Source organism: Peromyscus leucopus, chromosome 16_21 (assembly GCF_004664715.2).
Source record: "Peromyscus leucopus breed LL Stock chromosome 16_21, UCI_PerLeu_2.1, whole genome shotgun sequence".
In the NCBI taxonomy this organism is placed as follows: Eukaryota; Metazoa; Chordata; class Mammalia; order Rodentia; family Cricetidae; genus Peromyscus; species Peromyscus leucopus.
Genome location: NC_051084.1, coordinates 8,973,092 through 8,988,315, shown reverse-complemented (window position 1 = coordinate 8,988,315; position 15,224 = coordinate 8,973,092). Strand labels below are relative to the sequence as shown.

The window sequence follows — 15,224 nt, the reverse complement described above, 5'->3', positions numbered from 1 at the left end:
CAAGTTGTGCCCTGCACTCCAGGTTTCCAGTTTCATGAGCCATCACCGGTGCTGGAGTGGGATCTTGATAGTATAGCTATCATTGACTTCTGTAAGTAATTTCTCATCCACACTCCATAGCGGCCCGAGTAGACTTAACTCACTGGTGCCCCGAGTTGGACTTTGGTAGCATCCTTACTTTGGTCTGTTGGTTCCCTGTTTGGGGTGAGTAGACGTTTGTTCACATTTCATCAGGAATGGTATCACACAACACCTTAAATGAAGAATGGGGATGCCTCCCTGAGCAGCCCAGATGCAGGAACAAATCAGGTCTTAGTCTCAGTGAAAGGCTTATTCTGCACTATGTGTGAATCTGTTCCCAAGCTGTCTGCACTTTTCCCAAGCACAGGAGATGAAGGAATGCACGCCATGTTCCACATTCCGGCAGTTTCTGTGAAGGCCATGGCCCCAGCCTCTTCCATCTCTGAAGGGCTCGGAAGCCATGAACACTCCAGCAAGTGTGGGACTCACAGTGACTCACTCTCCTGTTGTGTCCACATCGCCTCATGGAAATCAGACAGAGGCCAGCTCTTCTCACTGAGGTTTGCCTCAGTCTCAGTGGGGACTGCTTTTCTTTTCTTCTTAGACAGAGTCTCACTGCAGCCCAGGCTGGCATCAAACCTGTAGATGACTCTCCTGCCTCTGCCTCCCAAGTGTTGGGGATTACAGGTGTGAACCAATATGCCTGGCTTAGAATTCTTTTTTTTTTTTTCATTTTTCTTTATTAAGGAATTTTCTACTCACTCCACATACCACCCACAGATCCCACCTCCTCCCTCCTCCCACCCCCCAGTCCTGTCTCCCAAGCCACCCCACATGCCCCAAATCAAGGTCTCCCATGTGGAGTCAGCAGAGCCCAGCAAACTGAGCCCAGGCAGGTCCAGGCCCCTTCCCACTGCACCAAGGCTGTGCAGGGCATCACACCACAGGCACTGGATTCCTAAAAGTCTGCCCATGCACCAGGGATGGATCCCGATCCACCTGCCTGGGTGCCCCCCAAACAGTTCAAGCCAAACAACCATCTTCTGTATCCAGAGGGCCTAGTCCAGTCCCATGGGGGCTCCACAGCCACCAGTCCACAGTTCATGGGCTTTCACTAGTGTGGCCGGTCATCTCTGCACATCTTCCCATCATGATCTCGATGTTCCCCGCCTGCAGAATCCCTCCTCTCTCTCAATGATTGGATTCCTGAAGCTCAGCCTGGTGCCTGGCCGTGGATCTCTGCATCTGCCTCCATCAGTATTACCTTTTGTCTAAAATGTTTTGACCACAGTGTGAAGTGTCCCCAGACACTGGTGCTGCAACAGACCTAGGAGAAGGATCTTGGGGTTCATCTCATCCTAGGGTTCAGGCAAAGCTCCTTGACCTCAGAGGATATGTCAAGGAGACTCTGAAGTACAGAGGAGTGTTCTTTTAAAGTGTGTGTGTGTGTGTGTGTGTGTGTGTGTGTGTGTGAGAGAGAGAGAGAGAGAGAGAGAGAGAGAGAGAGAGAGAGAGAGAGAGAGAGAGTGTTTATGTGCACCAAGTGCACGCAGCCGATTGTGGAAGCCAGAGGGTGGATCGCCTGGAGCTGGAGTTACAGGTGGTTGTCATTTGCCTGATGTGGTGCTGAGATTTGAACTAAGTCCTCTGCATTAGCAGTTAAGTACTTTTAGCCCCTGAGCCGTCTCTCCAGCCCCAGGAACTGAGTTCTTAAATCTTAGGTATTCTTTGCCTCAGTGTTTCTATCAGTTCCTTTTCTCGCTGCTGTGCCCAGAACCCTGACAAGAAGCTGGTGAGGGAGGAGGGGTTTATCATGGCTCACAGTTCCAAGGAATTCAGTTCATCGTGGTGGAAGAGGCGGGGTAATAGCACGAGGCAGCGGGTCTCACTGCCGCGGCAGTCAGGAACTAGAGAGCAGACAGGAAGTGGGCTGGGCTGTAAAACACGAGAGCAGACCTCCAGCGCTCCACTTCCTCCAGCAGGGCTCCATCTCCTAAAGACTCTGAGTCTCAAACAGCACCCCAGCTGGTAACTGAGTGTGTAAACACACGAGCCCGTGTGGGACATTTCACAATCAAACCACAACAGTGCTTCTGTGGCGTCTACTGAACGGGGCAGCGTTTGGTAATCTGATGGCCTGGGTGGGGCTCACTTCCTCTGTGACTTTGTCAGCTTGCTAATGGGTCTGTTGTGTTTGGGGATTGATAACCTGAGAGCCAATGAGCCACAGAGAGATGCTTCATCTCCAACTGCCCTGCATTCTGCAGTGATTTTGGTTTTCCAACTCTCTAGCATCGTCTGTGCGCCCATTCCCATAAAATCCACTTGGAGAGCCAGAGACAAGCATTATAAACTCCGTCTGCCCGCTGTGGCAGCTACTGCGTTATTCATGGCTTCACTTAAACTTAGTGATTTAAATTGGAATGAAGTGATAACTTCTGACCCTCTGACCACCTTCCTGTCAGACAGACAGACAGACATTTGACAGCAGAGACTTCTGCTGGGGAGTCTGTTCTCTGCATTTTCTGAGGCCATGCTTGAGGCTATGGATCTGAAAGCCTCCCCCAAAGGCTCACCCAAAGGCTCATGGCTTGGTCCCTGATGCAGTGTTGCTCAGAGGTGAGCAGTCATGAGGCCGGGAACTTGTCAGTGGATTTGCCCTTTGATGGATTTATTTCTATTTGGATTTATGTGTACGTGTGTATGCTCATGAGGACAGAAGAGCGCTTACAATCCTTGGGAGCTGGAGTTACAGGCAGCTGGGAACTGAACGGAGCCCTCTGGAATGCTGGGAACTGAACGGGGTCCTCTGGAATTTTAGCAAGTGCATACCTGCCGAACCGTCTCTCTGGCCTCTGTTGATAGATTTATAGTTCCTGGACTGTTGGGAGCTGGTGGACACTATGGCAGGTGTAACCTAGTCAGAGGAAGAGAGTCGGTGATGATGTGCCCTTGAAAAGTATAACTAGTTCCCAGACCCCACTGTGTGCGTATGTGTGTGTGTGTGTGTGTGTGTGTGTGTGTGTGTGTCTGTGTGTGTGTGTCTGTGTGTATCTGTGTGTGTGTCTGTCTGTGTCTGTGTGTGTGCCTGTGTGTGTATCTCTGTGTGTGTGTGTGTGTGTGTGTGTGTATGTGTGTGTGTGTGTGTGTGTGTGTGTGTGTGTGTGCCTGTGACAGAACAAACCTTGTTCTAGGCACTGTGGAGGGAAAACAAGTCACTGTGGTTCTGACAACTCCTCCTCTAAGTCTCAGGACAGAGAAATTATGACCTCGTAAGATGATGTTGGGAGCTGGAGAGACGGCTCAGGAGTTAAGAGCACTTGTTGCTCTGGCCGAGGACCCAGGTTCAGCTCCCAGCACCCACATGGCGGCTCACAGCCATCTGTGACTCCAGTTCTAAGGGACCCGGCGCCCTCTGCTGGCCTCAGCAGGCACCAGGCATGCAGGCGGTGCACAGACGCATGGGTACAGGCACTTACTTGCAAAATAAAACCAAATAAATAGTCTTTAAAAAGACTGAGTGTGAACTTGGTAAGGACAACTTACCTCAGCTTCCTCCCTCAGTGGTGGGAACCCCACTCTTCCCCACACTCCCTCAGCAGCTGGGCCTGAGAGGGGAGTTCAGGCCTGAGATATTCTGACCATGAATAGGCAGGCACAACATCTTACCTGCTCATGTCGATCCTGGAGATCTCGGCTGAGCTGAATGAGGGGACGAAAGGAATACATTCAGCCATTAAAATTCCCTGAGGTGGTGAGGGACACTCTATCCCACCTCCATCTCCTTCAATGCATGTTCCCCACATAAGCCTGGGGAGCTGGGGGCCGTGTAGCCCTATGGTCAGACTCCAGGCTGGGGTTTCCTCTCTCCCTACAGGACAACTTCTCTGTGACACCAGTTCCAGTGGCTTCTAGAAATCTCCAGTGTCACTTCTCTGCCTTCTGTGGACAGGAGGGTGTATCAGCAAAAGGCTGGCCCCAGGCACCTGCCAGGATTCTTTATTTCACATCCTTGGTGTCTGGGCTGAGACCGAGTCTCACGGTGTAGCCCAGGCAGACCTTGAACCTGTGACCCTCCTGCCTATGCTGGGGTCAGAGGCTGCTCCTCCACACACTTCTTACCCCTCTTGCTCCTCAGGTGCATGATGATGCCTGACCCCAGGAAGAGGAGTCCCAGCACCAGGCCACACATTCCCGTCAGCATCTTGTTTCGGGCAGAGTCAGACCCGACCTCTGGAAAGGAGAACTCAGAGTTTGTGTCCTGTCCCGCAGGCACACCACACCTTACTGCCCTCTGGTAGGGATGCGGAATATCAATATGAAGGTCACCGAGAGGGACACATCATGGGGAAGAAGATGTAGAAGGACTCTGAGATCTAGACCTAGGCTGGTGTCTTAAATGGACATGAGTGTGGATTCTGGCTGCTGCCTCTCAGAACAAGGACAGACTACAGACAGAATGAGAGAGTCAGGCCCCGTGTGAGGACAGAGCAGGGCTTGTCTGCCTCCCTAGACTCCTGACAAGGGCAGATCCAGTATCCTCAACATTCCCAGGCCAGGCCAGGCTCTCCTCTCATGCCTCCAGCTCAGAAGCAGCCTTAGGGGCCTCCAGGAAGCACAGGGATGATCGGGGATGACCAGGACCCAGTGTACAAACACCTAGGGCAGGATCGTGGACCGTGAGCCAGGGTGCCACCTGCTCTACAGAATGTGGACTGAGGAGGGTCCCCGGGGTGACTCACTCCACTCCACAGTGATGGGGCTCTGCAGGCTGGGGTGCTCCACATGGCAGGTGTAGACGTCTCCCCGCTGTGGGGTCATCTCCAGCATGACCAGGATCTGGAAGGTCCAGTCCCCGTTTCGGATCAGGTTGGTGGACACGACCCCCACCGTCTCCTCCTGGTTGTTCCGGAACCAGCGGACTTGAATGCTGCCTGGGTAGAAATCTGTCACATGGCAGACCAGCAGGTCATGGTGCTGCAGGGTGACCTTCTTGGAGGGTGACACTTGTACCCTAGGCTGGACTAGGAACAGGAAAGGAGTGACATGTGAGAGTGATTCTGTGGGACACACCTTTAGTCCCAGTACTCAGGTGACAGAGGCAGGGGGATCTCTGTGAGTTTGAGGCCAGCCTGGTCTACAGAGTGAGTTCCAAGACAGCCAGGGACAAATGGTGAGACTTTTTTTTTTCTTTTAACAATGAGACTCCCACCTTTTCAACACTTTGTTGTGGTGAGAAGGATGCAGGATTCATTCAAATAATTTCTTTTTAAAATTCATTTTAAAAGATTTATTTATATTTATTTACGTACATGAATGTTTTGCCTGCATGTATGTCTGTGCATTATGTGCGTGCCTGGTGCCCTCGGAGGTCAGAAGACAGTGTTCATCCCTCAGAACTGGAGTCACAGATGGTTGTGGTCCACCATGTGGGTGCTGGGAACTGAACCTGGGTCCTCTGTAAGAGCAGCCAGTGCTCTTACCCACTGAGCCACCAATCCAGCTCTCAGTTTCTTGAAGTTAGTGTACAGACAAACGCACCCATGGGCTTTCCAATATAACAACGTTTAAACATGTTAAAACATTAATTATGTTTATGAGTGGGTTCGTGTGTGGGTTTGCACACGGGAGTGCAGTGCCTGAGGAGGCCGGAGATTACAGGTGGCTGTGGCATTGACATGGGTGTGGGAACCAAACCCGGGTCCTCTGTTAGAGCAGTCCTCACTCTCAGCCGGGGCCGTCCTCCCAGCGGCCCCCCCCCATCTAATACATGAGACACATCTGATGTCACTCTCTGTATTTAACGGCCTTGGGGTTGTGCAGCCTCCAAGATCTCGCTCCTCACAACAACGCCTTTGAAACAACACTCTGAGCTCCATGTGTGGGAATCCTCGCCCATTCCCAATTTTCTCTTCTGTTTTTTGGGTGCCCGGGAAGCCAGCCACAGATGGAGGTCTCTGCGTCTCTCTCCTTGCTCTCTCCTTGTTCGTTTCCCCTGATGCTCAAACTCAACCTCCCTGCTGCTGCCCACTTCCTGTGGCCTCACAGCCCTCCAGAGAGTTGCTACTTTTGGACATCTGCCACCGGGCTGTGCTCCCCTTCAGAGGCCAGAAAACAACAGTCTGCTCTGCAGAAAGGCTGGAGGGGGTTTTCCACACCACAGCTTCCTGGCCCTAAGACCTTTCTGTTTCCAGTCTCCACACCAACACCCTGAGGATGGGGCACGTTCCCCACAGTGTCCATCGTCTCCTGCAGCTCTTGGCCTCAGGTCAAGCTGCTGGCCTTCTGCAGCTCAAGGCGATGCCCTGTTAGAGCCACTACGGCCACTTTTATAAACTGACAGTCCCTCAGTTATCTCCTTCCTGAGTTGTGATTTGTGAGTTAAGACATGTTTCCCGCCTTTGAACTCCTGGACTTCAAGTTTGTCTGTTTTGTGCCAGAACGCTCCACAAAGATACTTTGCCTGCAGTATACAACTGACCTCTAGGGGGCTCTGGAGCTAAATCTTCAGGCCTAAGGGACTTAACTACTTTAAAAAAATTTTTTTTCACCAAGACTAAAGATTTCCCACATAGTAAGGCTTCAAGCTGAATGGCCACTGAACATCTTATATGATTTGTTTCTAGAATCTTGTTGGTTATCCACACTGGAAATTTAGTCCGGATGGGTGCAGTGATGGACTCCTGTGAATCCAAACATTCCTGAGGCTAAGAGGAAGAAAAATCCATAACTCAAGGGCAGCCTGAGTTACAGAGATTCTTTCTCAAGGGGGAGAGGGATGGAGGTGGCTCAGAGGTTAAGAGCACATGATGTTCTCCCAAAGGACCCGGGTTCAATCCCTAGCACCCGCATGGTAGCTCACAACTGTCTGTAACTCCAGTTCCAGGGAATCTGACACCCTCTTTGGGCCTTCACGGGCACCAATACAGATATGGTGGTGCACAGACAAACAGACAGACAGACAGGCATGCAGGCAAAACCCCTGCACACATAAAATGAAATTTTAAAAAGGGGGGAAAAAGAAATTTCCTAGCTCTTAATCATTCTGGTTTTTTGTTGTTGTTAATTACTTGGTTATTTATTTTGAATAATTTTAACATAAACTACAAAGGTATTTCCTCTCTCATAATTGATGCCGTAATTACTATTGCTAGGATGCTATTTCCTTATCCACTGCTCCGACTCCGGCCTTTCCTCTTCCCAGCTCATTTAACACCCTGAAAAACCTGCTGCAACCTTGACATTTCCTATTTCGACAACAGTTCTGTGTGGTGTAAACCCAGCTGTAATTCCAGGGCTTTCGATCTTGAGGCTGGTAGATGGTGAGTTCTAGTCCAGCCTGGGCTACACAGTGAACTGGTCTCAACAACCATCCTCAGGGTCTGCCAGCACTTACCTGTCACACTGTCATCCCTGGGACACTAACTGAAAACCTTTCAGATCTCTGCACCACCAGGTGTGGGTCTCTGGGTGGTGATTCTGGGGGTTCTGCTGAGCAGAGTGAGTCTGGGTGGGACACTCTGGTCTGAGTGATTCACCCAGGACTCTCTGCACCCTGGCACACCGGAGGAAAGGGTGCCAGCCTGCGGCTGAGGGCAAACCCGTGTGCTTTGGACGCCACCTAGCTACTCTGTGTCATCTTTTCTAGCTCAGGCCACTGTCCTGATTCCTTTCCAATCTGTCTGGATTCTCACTCATTCCCGGAAGTCAGGACTTAGCTGGTGACTGGGAATCCTGGTTCCCAAAGAGTGTTAAAGGCATGTCCCCCATGCTCTCCCCTGTGCCTTCGGAAGGTTCCCCCCTTCTCCCCTGCCTCTTGCTCCCTCAGGTCTCCTCAGGATGCTCACCAGGCTCCCTCACTCCAAAAGCTGAGGGGAGAGGAGCCAAGGCTCTTTTCTGCCAGCCTCCTGACTCCGCACAGCTCACCTCTCTCCCGCTCACTCCCTGACTCCTAGTCTCCACCTGTCAGCTCTCTCTGGTTTCCCGACCCTTCAACTTCTGCGGACTTACCTCCCGAAACTGTTGGTCCCACCGTTTTCTGTCACCCTCTCTACCTGTGACACTTCTCTGCCCCGGGTTTTGCTTCACTTCATGCTCTCCTCACAGGGACTGCTGCTCTTAGCCAGCACCGGCTCCACTGTCCCCAGGACTCAGCTTTATTCTCTTCACTGACTGGTCTTCCTAGATGACCTCACCCGGCAGACCCTCCTACTCCTGTCCCTGAGGCCTGAGTCCCCGCCCCGCTGTGTCCCCCGCACAGCCCGCGCTGCTGGGAGGTGGCACTTGATGTCCATTTCCTCACAGTCCGCTGCGATTGTCCCATGGCCCGGCTCCCTTCACCCCACAGCAGGCTGGTTACCAGACATGACAACGCTCTTGATATTCCTGACTCCCACGGTGCGCCCACGTCCGGCTCTGCACCGCTGGCCCGGGTCCCTTTCCCCCCAAGGTTCCGCCGCCTGCCCCCCCCCGTCTCCCCCCCCCCTCCCTCCGGCTGCTGCAGCAGCTCCCGCCTGGCCTTGCTGTCCGCCTGGGCCTCACCTCGGCGCTTCACGGTGAAACCTTGGTTCAGCTCATAGTTGTGTCTGCACACCGTGTCCACCTCGGCCCTCCGTCGCTCCATGTAGTCCTTCTGGCTGTTCCAGGACTCGGCCCACGGCCGCCCCATGGCGGTGAGTGCGCGGAACTCGCCCTCGGCGCTGTCGAAGCGCATGAACTCCTCACGGTCGAAGATGCATCTCATGATGTAGCGCTGCTGCGTCCCGTTCTTCTCCGCATAGCACTCGTGCAGCGCGCGCAGCAGGTGGTTCTCTGCGGGCATCAGAAGCCAAGTCCTGGGGCGCCGGGACCCCGCCCTTTTTCTCTCTCTGTCTCCCCCTCCCCAGTTCATCTCTCCTCTTTCTTCTCTCCCGCTTTCTCTCCTCCCCCCTCTGTCTTTCTCTCTCAATCAGTGCTGCCCAGCTGTGCATGGCTGTGGGGACATCCTCTGGAGCACGGGACACCTACCAGTGACCACACATTCAGAAAGGAATGATTACGGGGTTGGACGGAGGCGGGGTGGTTAAAAGCCCTTGCTGCTGCTGCAGAGAACCTGCACCCACATGGTGGCTCACAACCGCCTGGAACTCCAATTCCAAGAGATCAAAGCCTGCGTCTGCCATCCGATGGCTCCAGGCACACTACTCGAGGTGCACAAATATACATGCAGGCAAAGCACACGCGAGCACACACACACACACACACACACAGAGTCTTCCTTTTCCAGTAGCTCCCTGGGCCTTGGTTTCCTCACTAGTGACATTATGGTGAGGTTCACAGGACGTAAGGGACTTCCTGTTGAGGGGTGACCAGTACCTGTCTGTGGAAAGGGTTGGGGCACTGAGGACAAAGTTCTCAAAGCAGTTCTGTGCGCTGCTGAGTGGGGAGACACTCCACATGGGACCACCAGGAGCTACAGAATCTCACCACCGCAGTCCCTACAGAAGTGAAGCTGCAGGGTAGGGCATGGGGTCGCTGACCCCTCTATCTGTGGGGACTCCTGCCTGACCCAGCCACCTTGGACATAGTCAAATGTCACTGCCACCAGGAGCCTCCCCTCCCCCTTCTGTTCCCCATAGCAAGATGCTTTCCCGTCTGTGCCAATGTCTTGACTACTCCTGCGTGCTGTAAATGCAGAAATAAATCCATAAATATAAGATATAAAATGAAACTTCTTAGTCTAAACGTTAATGTGCTATTTCACCTTTCAAGTCTCCATGTGGGAAGACTTAGTCTTAAAAGGTATGGGCTGTATGTGTGGAAACACCTCGATGAAATTCACCTGTTTGCACGATAACTTCAAAAACTGACCAGGGCTGGAGAGATGGATCAGCAGTTACGAACACTGGATGCTCTCGCAGAGGACTTGGGGTCAGTTCCCAGCACCCACAGGGCTGCTCACAACCACCTGCGACTCCAGTTCCAGGGAGTCCAAGGCCCTCTTCTGACCATCGTGGGTCCCAGGCACACACACAGCGCACAGCAAGCACACAGGCAAAACATCCCACACAAGTAAATAAAATAAAAGTAAGTAAATAAAAAAATATAGGAAATTAATTTTTAAAAAGATGGAGTGGCAGCATGGTAGCTCTCGCCTGAAGTCCCAGCGCTAAGGATGCGGAGGCAGGAGGATTGCTGCAAATCTTGAGACAACCTGATCTAGGGGTGGAGGGGGTGGATACTGCCCCGGACCTTAATTACTGAAAATCACCACAGCAGAGCTCCATTGGGTCCCCTCGTTCCTAGAGGCACTGGCTGGGTAACTGCTATAAAAGGGACGCGGGAACCCTCCCTCTCCTCCTAGGAGCCGCCCGCAGTGTGGGTCCATTCGGTTTGTCCTGCGTGAGCCTCTGTGAGTCTGTCTGTGCTTACTCACGTGGGGGAAATGGAGATGGTGTGGTTGTTTTCACGTTCCACCCGCTGAAATTAGCATCTCAAAGCAAATCCTGCCTTCTTTTCTGACTCCAACAACCAGTTCCCCCCACAATCCATCCAGATCCGAAGATAAAACGGAAGGTCGTGTTTCTACCACAAAGGGGAGCTCTAAACCGTCCATTAATGTGTTTCATAACCAGCAGCCTGGGCAGATGGGAGCAGCTTGGCGATGGAGGCTTGCCTTGGATCCCTGCCTTGCATCCCATTCCCAGCACCACAGGTAATAAACACACTAAACTAAGTAAGCTGTCGCTTCATTTAAAAGGATATCAGGTGTTGGTGTGGTGGTGTATGCCTGAGAAGCTGAGGCAGGGGCATTGTGGAGAGCTGGAGACCATCCTGAACACTCAAAACCCCGTAAGAAAAAGAGGATACCAGAAGTTAAAGGGCCAAGTCTGCTCTGTCTCACAGCTTCTGAGGCCGCACTATTAACACACTGGAGGGACACCCAATGCATTTGACATAAGATGCTTGTTAATTAATTAACTTTTCCTCCTATCATGTCAGATGGTGATGTTGATGAACTGGGCGGGCCTAAAGCCGGAGACAGGAGCCCAGAGCCCAGACAAATCTGCCCTGTTTGCTGTAGCTACAGACACTGGGAAGCCCCCTGAGGTTGAGAGTAAACAAGGCTGGGGTGCAGATGCAGGGAGAGACGACTATGGGATGTTCTGGTGTTTCCCATAGTGATGCCTGAACAGCTGGCTCATCCTGGTGGGTTCAGGAGGACAGAGGGGAGGGTTGGAAAACCTTTGGGCACTGTAATAGCCAGACCCACACTCTAGTCCGAAGTCCTGACCTGCCTCCATGGCAGGTGTCTCTCACTCAGCCCAGGGCCCCCGTCCATCACTCCCCACCCCCTTCCACACATTCTCTCTCCCTCTCCAGTCACCTGCCTCTCCTTGTCTGCTTGCCCCACTATAGATGTGGATCTTGTCATTCTAATTCATTAGTTTTCACTTCTCCTTGTTTATCAGCAAATAATGTTTTTATAAGCAAGGAAAATAAAACTTTTCTCTGGCAGTACTTAGCTTTTGTAAATGGAAGTTATCTGTGAAGCAGGTAAGATTGAAACATGTTCAGTCCCGTCCTGTCCCGTGTCCGTCCGTCCCCCCGTCGTCGTCGTCGTCGTCCCCCCCCCCCCCCCCCCCGGCGTTATTCAGACATTACTCATTCAGTTGCTACTCTGCTAAGCCCCTTCCCTGGGTCATCACTCTTGATTCCCAGGACCCTGAGGGCACAGTTTCCACAGCTGAGCAGTTCCTTTAGTTGGGTCTCACAGCCTTTGTGACCACCAAGGACAGGTCCTCTCCTCCTCCTCAGCAAGTGCACGTGATGTCACAGGAGAAACCCTGGGGCTTGAGGGCGGGACTCGGGGTGGGGTGGGGTGGGGTTCAAATACAGTTATTCCAGAAAAAAAAAAAAAAAGGCAAAACGAGGACACTGTATTTTAGGTCCATCCTGGGATGTGGTAAACCTAGGGCTTGACAGCTCAGTGTCACTTTGGAAATGGGAGGAGCGTCCTGAGAAATGCTGGATCCCGCCAGCCACGGCATCACACAAGCCATGGGGACGTGAGGCAGGCCTTCCATTAGCTGTCTGTCTGGTCGTCCATGCTCATTGGTTCTCGTGTGCCTACACACCCTCATCTTGTTCTCCCACAGTTCTCAACCCACTCCAAGACTAGCGAGGGTCTCAGAAAGTTAGCCTTCAACAAGAACACTATTGCGGCAGAACCACAGTCCATCTCAATTGGTCGTTCAAGAGCACAGCCTCCAGCCCCACCCTGGGGGAGCAGAAGCCACTCCCTCTGAGCTCTGAGTCAGGGGACCTGAGTCCCTTCAAGGCTATGATGGGGATGTGGGGAAGGAAACCCAGGAGGCTGAGCCTTCTGACCTCTCTGTAAACTTTGCATGCCAACCCCTTAACACCTCTGCCCGGTTCAGAGTGGGAAAACTGGCTGAACAGTGGTGGGGAGGTGAGCCTGCTTTTCTAGCTGGGAAGGGAGGACCCGGCTGTGGGAAAGGACCCCCCCCCCCCGTAGTTCTCAAAGTGTGGCCCTATAAGGGGATGATCCTGAAGCCTAGGCCCTCCAGAGTCGCTGCTGCGTTCGGTCTTACCTGGAGGGGCCCCACCCTGGATCCCTCTGCTCAGCAACACCGTCAGAGCTGCTAACCAGGGGGCCACAGGGCCCCACAGGACCATCATGGAGTTGGCAGGGTGGGTGAATGAGGAAAGTAGCCGCCAGGGGATGGAGGACCCCCTACGCTGGGCTCCTGGATGAACAGCAGAGACTCTGACTAAAGCTGACTGTGACCCCAGAATTGGACGGAGTGTGAGGAAAGAGCCAATCAGGCTTGAGCTTCTTATGAGTCATCCGTCACTGGGCAGATGGTGTGAGAGGCCTGACCACCTAGTAGGTGATGCAGGGGAGATGACATTGAGGATAGAGGGCAGTGACGCTCCCTTTAACAACCCGGGGGAGAATGTGTTCTCTGCTCTGAGAACATCAGACATCCTGCTGACCCGTCTCCGGGACTATCATTCCTCCAGTCCTACCACCTCTCACACACTCTTAGGACAGGGGATGGAGCAAGTGTCCTCTTAGGGTGTGAACGGTCACTCATTGGCATGACCTGTATAGAGTTTACTGTGAGCATCCCAGAATTCAGGATGAGTCCTGGATCTGTCTGCTTTGCTGTTGTTGGTTGTTTTTTTTCACTCTTTGTTCTTTGGGGATCCACCACCCATCTCCCAAATAAAACACATGGAGGCTTATTATTTCTTATGAAAGTCTGGCCTTAACTTGGCTTGTTTCTAGTCAGCTTTTCTTAAGTTATCCTGGGTTTTTTCCTTTTCTTACTTCTGTGTATCTTACTTTCACTCTTACTCCGTGGCTGGGTGGCTGGGTGGCTGGCTGGGTGGCTGGGTGGCTGGGTGGCTGGGTGGCTGGTCCTCCTCTTCTTCCTTTTCTTGCTCTTTGGTCCCTTCTTCCCAGATTTCTCCTCCTATTTAATTCTCTCTACCTGCCAGCCCTGCCTATCCTTTCTCTGCTCAGTTATTGACCGTTCAGCTCTTTATTAGACCATCAGGTGTTTTAGACAGGCACAGTAACACAGCTTCACAGAGTTAAACAAATGCAACATAAAAGAATGCAACAAATCTTTGCATCATTAAAATAAATGTTCCACAGCATAAACAAATGTAACACATCTTAAAATAATACTCCATAACACTTTGCCTCTGCCCAAGGGCATGTTCAGGAGATCACCTACCCCCTTGTATTTCTCTCAGAGGTCTGCTGGTTCTGGAGGGTACAGGAGTCCCAGGATACCTCCCCAGGACTTTGACGGGTTAGGGGGGGAGATATCAGCAAGACATCTTACAGGGTCCTCCAACCTGGGAGTCTGGCACACCTATAAGTATGTAAATATGTGATTTTAAGGATTTTGCTTTTGGGGACTTGGACTGTCTGCAGAATGGAGCTGGTATAAACCACATTATAGCAACATTGTTAAGGTCATGTGACAGAAATAGAGCTCAAACTGCTTCAAGACAGTCAACCCACAGGGAATAGGAACAGACGGGCATAAAGGTGAGAGACATGAATAACTACCAAAGCCCGACCTCCCGCAAAACATCTGATTATGTCGTAGTTATCATGAATAGTTTCACCAACTTCCAAAAGGGATCATTCCCTGCTTTATAATTTGTAGCTGAATCCTGTGAGGCCACAGATTCTGATAAAAAAAAAAAAAAAAAAAAAAAACATTATGTTGCCATCATTTCCTTATATCGATATTAAAATGTGAACAAACCATCACCATATAGAGAAGAAAATAATCACATAACATGAAGCTTCTATTAGGTATATAGAGTCCGGGAAAGAAAACTTCAGTTCTCTAGAGGCGTCGGGGTTCCTGGCTGGAGTTTCCTTGTCTCTCATCTGCTATGGACGGAGACGCTTAACGCCCCAGGGGCTCTGAATGGAGGAAGCTGGGTAGAAGGGGGAGGAGTTTCATGGGAGCCGGGACCCCAGGGCATCACCCACTGGGACCGGGCTGACCCACTCCCACCGACTGCCAGCAGCGCAAACACTGACTGGATGTCCCGCACGGCTTCCATGACGTTGATCTCACACATGAGCTTTTTTGTCACCCAGTCGAGGGCAGCCACGTGACCCCGACGACCTCCTAATGCCAGGTGTCTGGTGGAGGTGAAGCAAAGGCAGTGTTGAGGCGGGGAGCGCCCTGACCTGACTGCAATCGTGCGGTCAGCCCACCCCAGCCCCCGACAGACGGAGGAAGCGCTGCTGTGGACAGCAGCAGCCGGACACACAGCGTAGCTGAGGAAGGCACAGCCCCTGGAGCTGAGGAAACACAGCCACATCGAGTTCACGAGTCAGAGGGGCTAGGACGACGGCTCAGTCAGTAAAGAGCCTGACACGAAAGCGTGACGTCCTGAGCCTGGATCCCTGGCTCACACGTAATGCCGGCGCCAGGGAGGCCGGGACGGGCAGATCTTGCTGGACATCAGACTAGGCGGTAACCGGCTCCAGGTTCAGTGAGGAACCCTGCTCAAAGGTGGAGACTAAAGAGAGGCCTCAGGGGCGAAGAACACTTGCTGCTCTCCTAGAGAACCTGGGTTCGGTTCCCAGCACCCCCACGTCAACTCACAACCGTCGGTAACTCCGGTTCCAGTGGATCCAGCACCCTCTTCTGGCCTCTGTG

General features: G+C 52.3%; 1 protein-coding gene across 3 annotated transcripts; it reads right to left on the bottom strand.

The window, feature by feature from the left end:
- Window positions 1-1,204: 1,204 nt before the first annotated feature.
- LOC114686357 (HLA class II histocompatibility antigen, DP beta 1 chain) lies at window positions 1,205-12,795 on the bottom strand. 3 transcript variants are annotated; one of them, XM_037199808.1, is made up of 6 exons: window positions 12,615-12,795; window positions 8,563-8,832; window positions 4,764-5,045; window positions 4,144-4,254; window positions 3,691-3,723; window positions 1,205-1,956 (listed from the first exon to the last, which is right to left on the bottom strand). In XM_037199808.1, the coding sequence occupies exons 1-5, from the start codon at window positions 12,700-12,702 to the stop codon at window positions 3,695-3,697; spliced, it is 780 nt and encodes a 259-aa protein (XP_037055703.1). In that variant the 5' UTR covers window positions 12,703-12,795; the 3' UTR covers window positions 1,205-1,956; window positions 3,691-3,694. The 3 variants fall into 3 exon arrangements, with proteins under 3 accessions (XP_037055703.1, XP_028716853.1, XP_037055704.1); XM_028861020.2 differs by lacking the exon at window positions 1,205-1,956 and adding an exon at window positions 2,672-2,938; XM_037199809.1 differs by lacking the exon at window positions 1,205-1,956 and adding an exon at window positions 2,672-2,938 and having other exon boundaries at window positions 4,764-4,967.
- Window positions 12,796-15,224: the final 2,429 nt, after the last annotated feature.

Bases quoted from the DNA above. Each gene is read 5' to 3' on its own strand.
- LOC114686357 (XM_037199808.1), bottom strand. From the start codon at position 12,702: ATGATGGTCCTGTGGGGCCCTGTGGCCCCCTGGTTAGCAGCTCTGACG. The intron at 8,833-12,614 runs GTAAGACCGAAC...TGATGCCCGCAG, and splicing joins CCAGGGTGGGGCCCCTCCAG to AGAACCACCTGCTGCGCGCG. The intron at 5,046-8,562 runs GTGAGGCCCAGG...TCCTGTTCCTAG, and splicing joins TTTCACCGTGAAGCGCCGAG to TCCAGCCTAGGGTACAAGTG.